The sequence below is a fragment of the Candoia aspera genome, chromosome 3 (genome assembly GCF_035149785.1).
Source record: "Candoia aspera isolate rCanAsp1 chromosome 3, rCanAsp1.hap2, whole genome shotgun sequence".
Taxonomy (NCBI): Eukaryota; Metazoa; Chordata; class Lepidosauria; order Squamata; family Boidae; genus Candoia; species Candoia aspera.
The window spans coordinates 54578422-54587077 of NC_086155.1; the positions used below are offsets into that span (position 1 = coordinate 54578422).

At 39.6% G+C, this 8656-nt stretch overlaps 1 protein-coding gene across 1 annotated transcript; it reads right to left on the bottom strand.

The window, feature by feature from the left end:
* Positions 1-2326: 2326 nt before the first annotated feature.
* On the bottom strand, positions 2327-7196 carry LOC134493308 (adhesion G protein-coupled receptor E3-like). The gene is made up of 6 exons (XM_063297745.1): positions 6812-7196; positions 6581-6641; positions 5975-6066; positions 5638-5806; positions 3408-3506; positions 2327-2596 (listed from the first exon to the last, which is right to left on the bottom strand). The coding sequence occupies exons 1-6, from the start codon at positions 7021-7023 to the stop codon at positions 2534-2536; spliced, it is 696 nt and encodes a 231-aa protein (XP_063153815.1). The 5' UTR covers positions 7024-7196; the 3' UTR covers positions 2327-2533.
* Positions 7197-8656: the final 1460 nt, after the last annotated feature.

The window sequence follows — 8656 nt, forward strand, 5'->3', positions numbered from 1 at the left end:
CGGACATCTGTACAGTCGGTAAAAACAAGGCCTGGAGCTGACTGTAGTTCAGATCACGAACTTCTTCTTGCACAATTTAGGATCAGACTAAAGAGAATAGGGAAGACCCACAGATCAGCTAGATATGAGCTCACTAATATTCCTAAGGAATATGCCGTGGAGGTGAAGAATCGATTTAAGGGACTGGACTTAGTAGATAGGGTCCCGGAAGAACTATGGACAGAGGTTGGCAGCATTGTTCAGGAGGCGGCCACCAAATACATCCCAAAGAAAGAGAAAACCAAGAAGGCAAAATGGCTGTCTGCTGAGACACTAGAAGTAGCCCAAGAAATAAGGAAAGCAAAAGGCAACAGTGATAGGGGGAGATATGCCCAATTAAATGCAAAATTCCAGAGGTGAGCCAGAAGAGATAAGAAATTATTATTTTTAAACAAGCAATGTGTGGAAGTGGAAGAAGACAATAGAATAGGAAGGACAAGAGACCTCTTCCAGAAAATTAGAAACATTGGAGGTAAATTCCAGGCCAAAATGGGTATGATCAAAAACAAAGACGGCAAGGACCTAACAGAAGAAGAAGAGATCAAGAAGAGGTGACAAGAATATACAGAAGACCTGTATAGGAAGGATAACAATATCGGGGATAGCTTTGACGGTGTGGTCAGTGAGCTAGAGCCAGACATCCTGAAGAGTGAGGTTGAATGGGCCTTAAGAAGCATTGCTAATAACAAGGCAACAGGAGACGACGGCATCCCAGGTGAACTGTTCAAAATCTTGCAAGATGATGCTGTCAAGGTAATGCATGCTATATGCCAGCAAATTTGGAAAACACAAGAATGGCCATCAGATTGGAAAAAATCAACTTATATCCCCATACCAAAAAAGGGAAACACTAAAGAATGTTCGAACTATCAAACAGTGGCACTCATTTCACATGCCAGTAAGGTAATGCTCAAGATCCTGCAAGGTAGACTTCAGCAGTTCATGGAGCGAGAATTGCCAGATGTACAAGCTGGGTTTAGAAAAGGCAGAGGAACTAGGGACCAAATTGCCAATATCCGCTGGATAATGGAAATAGCCAGGGAGTTTCAGAAAAACACCTATTTCTGTTTTATTGACTATTCTAAAGCCTTTGACTGTGTGGACCATAACCAATTGTGGCAAGTTCTTAGTGGTATGGGGATACCAAATCATCTTGTATGCCTCCTGAAGAATCTGTATAACGACCAAGTAGCAACAGCAAGAACAGACCACGGAACAACGGACTGGTTTAAGATTGGGAAAGGAGTACGGCAGGGCTGTATACTCTCACCCTACCTATTCAACTTGTATGCAGAACACATCATGCGACAAGCTGGGCTTGAGGAATCCAAGGCTGGAGTTAAAATCTCTGGAAGAAACATTAACAATCTCAGATATGCAGATGATACCACTTTGATGGCTGAAAGTGAAGAGGAACTGAGGAGCCTTATGATGAAGGTGAAAGAAGAAAGTGCAAAAGATGGTTTGCAGCTAAACCTCAAAAAAACCAAGATTATGGCAACCAGCTTGATTGATAACTGGCAAATAGAGGGAGAAAATGTAGAAGCAGTGAAAGACTTTGTATTCCTAGGTGCAAAGATTACTGCAGATGCTGACTGCAGTCAGGAAATCAGAAGACGCTTAATCCTTGGGAGAAGAGCAATGACAAATCTCGATAAAATAGTTAAGAGCAGAGACATCACACTGACAACAGAGGTCCGCATAGTTAAAGCAATGGTGTTCCCCGTAGTAACATGGCTGTGAGAGCTGGACCATAAGGAAGGCTGAGAGAAGGAAGATTGATGCTTTTGAACTGTGGTGTTGGAGGAAAATTCTGAGAGTGCCTTGGGCTGCAAGAAGATCCAACCAGTCCATCCTCCAGGAAATAAAGCCAGACTGCTCACTTGAGGGAACGATATTAAAGGCAAAACGGAAATACTTTGGCCACATAATGAGAAGACAGGACACCCTGGAGAAGATGCTGATGCTAGGGACAGTGGAAGGCAAAAGGAAGAGGGGCCGACCAAGGGCAAGATGGATGGATGATATTCTAGAGGTGATGGACTCGTCCCTGGGGGAGCTGGGGGTGTTGACGACCGACAGGAAGCTCTGGCGTGGGCTGGTCCATGAAGTCACAAAGAGTCAGAAGCGACTAAACGAATAAACAACAACAACATATTCCCTAAAAGAGCAATGTTCAAAAAAAGAATGTTTGAAATGTACTATATTAGGGCTGTATAAAACATTTTGAATATGTACCTTTGCAAAGTTGAAATACTCTGTTTGAATTTGAAACAGCTGAATGCTATGCTATGCTACAGTATACTATACTATGAGAGAGAACAGGGAGAAAATGGCAATGAAAGTAGGGAATGAGTTAAAAGTAATGTTTCCAGCATGGGTCTGGATTTTAAGTTACATTAAAGGGCAACAAGAAAACCAAGTGTTTAATATATTCAAATTTATTTCAGTTTTGTTCAAACAGAACAGAAGAGTCCAAAAGAGAGACAGTGAGCTATGCTGCTTCTCCCCATCCCATCTTCTGTTTATCCACGGCAGTAGCACTTGGTACACTTGTCTGACAAAAAGAAAGGAAAAGCACCACAAGGTTTCCATTAGGTCATGAGCTAAATGTGGAAGCAACACAACACAGAAAACTAAACTAGGCTTAGGCTTATGCAACAAACTAAAGTTAACAAAATGCAGCTCCTACCTTTGCATAATATACATCCAAACAAATTAAGGGTTAAACTATGGCTTATTGTGATGGCTTGAGTCACGTAACATGTAGGGACAAGGGCTGGGAACTAACTCTAGGAAGGGTAGCTTTGCTGTTGTTCACATACAAATTTGTAGCAACAATCTCCACTCTTAACAACCTGATCAGATGCTTTTAGCATTTAAGTGAAAGGCTACTGTTCATTTCAAAAAAGGACTTTGTAGAATCCCTTAGGCTTCCCATTTCCAAATAGATCAATGAACAACTTACAAGAACTCTCAATGAGATACCAGAGCTCTACAATATTTCAACAAAAGGCAGATAAATGAATAAACCTCAAGAGATTATTTTACAGACAGACAGTGACCTAATTCAGCTCTTTTGTGCATTTCCTTGGCCTCTTGGTAAAGATAAGGGTGAAAATAAATCTCAGCATTTGTATTTCTGGCATGTTTATAGTAACACCAAAATAAACCAGCTATTTGCCCCCTTCTACCATCTGTGGATACATGGTGTTTGCACTGTGAGAATAAAAATAGCTGGAAAAATAATTCTAATTCAGAAATATGATACCCTAGACATGTTTATCCTTGTAATATTGGGCTGTAGAAGCAGTTTACCCATGCCACTGCAAATTTAATAAAAGTTTTTGATCATGCAACTGTCTTACCGAAGGATTGCTGATAGGAGAAGAGGTCACATTTATCTCAGAAACAGGAGGTTTGATGTCTTTGATGCAACAAATCCAATGCCAGTATGCTTTTCTCACCTGAAGATCCAAAATACAAAGCCAATAGGAAGAATTATCTACTGTGCTGTTTCAACTGCTTCTTTGTATCTACCTTAGGATATGTTTTAATGGCAAAAAGTGAATGAAAATGTAATGAATACAGAAAAACATATCCATATATTCTTGAATATTTTAATAACTGCACTGATGATCATCAGATTCTTTTTTTCTGACTGTTTATTTAACAAATTCCATTTTCAGTTTACCTGTTCTATTTTTGATCCAAATCTTAGGAGGGAGCTGGCCTTTTCATTATCTGAGAGTGCTTTGTTTATTGTCTCCACACTCAGTGGCTGTGTTTGCATGACAGCCATCACCATTTCTCTTGCTATTTATACAAAAATGTTGTGGCAGATAACCAAGGCCCCAGTTACATCAGGAATAACCATCTTTGCCAGTATCTTAGTCTCCAATTAGTACAGGTAGTCTTTGTTTAGCAACTACAACTGGAACTGGCAACTTGGTCTTTAAGTGAAATGGTTGCTGAGTGAAACTGTGACTGTGCTTATGATCTTCAGCTTTCCTTTGCTTTACAGGCCTTCAAAGGACATCAATGTGAGGATTGGTCACAAAGTTACTTTTTCATCACCATTGTAACTGCAAACAGTTGCTAAACAAGGATTACCCATATGTGAAATACTCCAAAATACTCCAAAACAAACAAACCAGCTATGGTTTGGTTTGTTTGTTTGTTTGTTTTTGTGCATATTAGTAACCAAAATCCACAGTGTTCTCACTGCAACTGAGGTGGAGTGCAACTTGGGGTGGAGAGAGGAATAGAGCTACATGGGGATGGTTGTTATAGACACTCCTCCCACACTTGGACTGTTTTAGATGCTTCACTGCTTGGATTTTTTATTCTTTATTTTTTATTTCTATTTATAGTATTTTTTACTGTATTTTACTTTTTGTATTACTGTGATGGTTTTAATCGATTGTTGTAAACCGCCCAGAGGCCCCCGATGGGAGGAGATGGGCGGGGATAAATTAGATAAATAAACAAACAAACAAACAAACTGAGCTGTTGAGGTGCATTTTCTCTTCTATTTTCCTAGTCTGCTAAACTTCTCTAAAACAAAGTTAAAGATTATACACATTTTTGCCACTTTTGAAACCTCCAGTAATGTCTGATTGTATAATGGTGGGTAGTCATTTGAGAAGATGCTGAAATAAAGCAAAGGGAATGTACATATTTTGGACATCTGTTTAGTAAACTTCCATCACTGGTCTGTCTGTAATCTCCATCAAACTTCACAGAGACTAGAAAATATCTGTAATGGCCAGCTACTGTATATAGAGATGGATAATTGCATGTGAGTTATAGATGTATTCAGGAATAAAAACAAAATCTGCAGCCTGCAAAATCACTCTTGGATCCCCCTGTTATTTAGCAGCAAACAGCCTCAAAAAACTGAATTGCAATATCCCACAAATTTGCAGTGAAAAAATGAATGAAATTACTCTATACACATTACAAATATGGCTTCAGATCCACAAGGGAAGCAGACAGATCCCACCCCATCCCAATCAGTCAGTGGTACTGCTGCTAACAATATGGCAGGGTTTTGTGCAAAGGGAAGCTCAGTTCACTTGCAGAGTGAATTTGAAGTAATATTTGTTAATATCACATCTTTAGCATGAGAGAGAAACTGGCAGTGGGAGATGGCCTTGACTATTTCTGTACTAGAAGTTCACAAAATCCTGAACCCAGTCTGGAAAATTTGGAACATTAGGTTGTTTGTTTGGTTATTTGTTTTTTAACCTACATTCCTAAAGTATACTGTTTGCTCAAAGTGTAACCCTCTCTTGTTCTCTACATTAGCAGTTCTCAAATGGGGGCCACATGGATATTTCAAGGGGGCCACAGGTGAAGAACATATAACAGGAGGCCACAGCATATCCCCAGGGGGCCACAGAAAAGCAAAGGGTATTACGCTGCAAACACTGTCTTTATTGCAAATAAAAACATAATATTCTTTTTACAAGCCAAGTGTGTAAGTGGCACTCTTTTTCACTGGTAATGGGAATGGACAGTGGGGCCACAGGAGAAAAGCAAGGTTGGAAGGGGGCCACGGGCAAAAAAAGGTTGAAGAACACTGCTGTATATCACCTTTTGGTTGAGTAAGCAGTGCACCAGAAAGATGAAGATTCCTTGCACACTGTTGGTGATGATGAACAGGTATGCCATAACATCCTGCAAAAGGCCATGTTGAAAGAGGCCAAAACACCAAGTCACACCCAGGATGAACACATGGGCTATGGCCTTGAATATCAGTGACCTACAACAGCAAGAAGTTAACACAAATGGTCACCAATGTTCTAATTATATTACTACAAATTTCATATCTTTCAAATCTTTGATAGAATTTTGAAGCAGATTTTTTTAAAAATGCTAGGAATTCATACTGAACTGAATTCCAAATTTCCTGCTTTGTGGTAGATCTTACCTGGTATTTTTGACTGTAGATATCTCTGAATTGAGAGATGCCAATTTTTTATGCAAATTCTTCAGAATAAGACAGAAAAACACTAGGTTGACCTTTGGGGGGGAAAAAGCAAGTCTTCTTCTGAGACACAGTCATAATAATAACACCAAATAAATGATGCTCTAAGACTATATGAGCTGAAGGAAAGAGAACAAGTTACTTTTATATCATATACATTGGTAGATGATGGTTTTTAGTGAGTGGATGTCTACCTCTATTTGAGTTACAGATGACAGAAAGAATTGAAATTTCTGCATCTGGATTCAAAATGGAAGATTCAAAATCTTCTCTCTCCAGTTCACCCTTTCTCTCTCTCCCCAACACTTCCTCCTGCACTATAAAACTGCAGGTCTTAATATTGGAATTTATTACTTCTTTCTGGGTAGCAGAAAGAACTCATTTTCCTGCATTTTAAACTGATTTTAAAACCGTGGTTTCTTGTGAACATCTTCCAACACATTGTAAAGATAGAAAGACCAAGGAAGGATGATGTATCCATTTTAGCTACATTGATATCAGGTTCCTACTTCCTCTTCTTTCTCATCTGAGAAAAAAATATTTGCTCACCACAATTATCGCACAGACGGGTCCCATAAAGCTCCAGATAAAATCTGGGTTAAGCCAGCAGCTAAGGAGAAAGAAATATCATCAGGAGAACTTGAGACAAACATGCAAACACTTCAATATAGAGTACAGAGTTGTGCCCCCTGAGTAAGACTAGCAATTGTGTTCATGTAGTTTACGTCCAGGTGGCACCAGATGGGGGGAAGCAGCTTTTAACCATATGCTGAGACTTACTGATAATGTGTCCCAAAGGCTCCAGGATTAATTGCTGCAGAAATGGTGACAATCAGGGCAGGAAACCCATAACCAACAAGGAACATAGATATCTTCATATACTTGCTGGCCCCGCTGTAATTTGCAACTTTTAGGTTTCTGACAACGAGGTAGAGATTGATCCCTTCCAAGAACATCCAGACAAAGCAGGCCAAGAAGAGATACTTCAGCATGCCAGCTATGACCGAACACAGGATCTGAATCAAAAAGAAAATGCCATTCCTTTATCAACAACTGATTCTTGACTTGCTGGCTTTGAAGGAAAATCAAGAATGGGCTATAAAAAGCAGAGAAATGGAACAATTCATATCTCTCTGAGATTCATGCTTCCACCAACAGCTCTACAGTAAAATCTGTGCGAAGTCACCCTTCTTTCATTTCAGGTGCCTGTTCATAATCCATGCTAAGAATTAAATCCGTGGAAAATCCTAGCTTTGTGAGACTAAATTCAATATCCTTTAACCAAGAGGATTGGAAGTAATCTTGGAAAATGAGTGGCGCTAAACCTTGGGGATAATGCTTGAGTTTTAGCCAAAGGTTCAGGGAAGCTAGACGCACTCTTGCCTCAACTTTTATCATGCCAACTTCCAATCGAAGATAAGCGTTTGACACACATTTGGGCATTTGAAGTACTGCTCTAATAAATTTTGATTGCACTCTTTCTAGAGGTGTAATGCTTGAAGTCAGAGCACCAACACAGGACCCATAGAGGAGCTGGGCTAATGTCTTCGCCTGGAAGAGCTTAAGAGCTGCTGGAATATAGTGTCCTCCTTTACTCCAGAAAAACTTTAGAATGGCATTGGCTGATTTTTGTCCAGAATCAGCTGCATAATCAAAGTGAGGTTTCCTAGATCCAGTGGCATGCACAACTACCCCTAGGTATTTGAAGCTAGACACTCTATTCTGTGCCCATTTATATTCCATGAGCGAAATTTCAGCCTTTTAGCGGAGTCATTGTCTTTGTTTTCTGATAATTTATTTCTAGCTGATTATTAATACAATATTGGGCCAAGGATGTCAAAGCTCTCTTGAGCTTTGAGGAGTCCTAGAAAGTATGATTTCATTGTTTGCATAAAGCAGTAGTGCAATACGTTGGTCCCCTAATTTAGGAGGGTGAAAGTCTGGGTGACTTAGGCAAATTACCATATCATTAATGTAAAAGTTAAAAAGTAGGGGAGCCAAAATGCAGCCCTGTTTCACCCCCTTTTGTACTTTAATCGGCTTGGAAAGTGACCCAGATCTATTGCATCTGGCCTTCAAGGTGGTATCAGAGTGTAGGGCACGTATTAGATAGAGAAGCCTGCTATCTATTGAGGCAGCTTCCAGCTTCTCCCACAGCTTAGGCCTAGATATAGAATCAAAAGCTGCCTTTAAGTCTATATAGGCAGCACACAATTATGTTATCTTGTTGGTACAATATTTTTCAATCAAATGTTGAAGAATCAGGCATTGTTCGATAGTTCCTCTACCCTCTCTAAAGCGAGCCTGCTCATCCACTATAAGATTTCTCTGGTCCAGCCAGTCTTTTAAGTTTTTGTTGCAAATGTCTAGCGTAAAGCTTGCTAATTGTATTCAGTAGACTAATAGGCCTGTAATTGGCAGGATCATCTGTCTTCCCTTTTTTAACAATCAGGACTATAATAGCCAGGCCCCAATCCTCTGGGATTCTCCCTGAATTATCAATATAAGTAAAAATGATGCTAAAATTGGGGACCACCATTCAACATTATTCTTTAATACTTCTGCTGAAATAAAATCCATTCCCGGAGCCTTCCCTTTTCTAAGTTGTCCTATAAGAAATTTCAT

Excerpts from the sequence above, each read along its gene's own strand:
- LOC134493308 (XM_063297745.1), bottom strand. The coding sequence starts at position 7,023 with ATGCTGAAGTATCTCTTCTTGGCCTGCTTTGTCTGGATGTTCTTGGAA. Across the intron at positions 6,642-6,811 it reads GCCTTTGGGACACATTATCA|CTGCTGGCTTAACCCAGATT; the intron begins GTAAGTCTCAGC and ends CTTTCTCCTTAG. Across the intron at positions 3,507-5,637 it reads ACTGCTTACTCAACCAAAAG|GTGAGAAAAGCATACTGGCA; the intron begins GTGATATACAGC and ends TTGGATCTTCAG.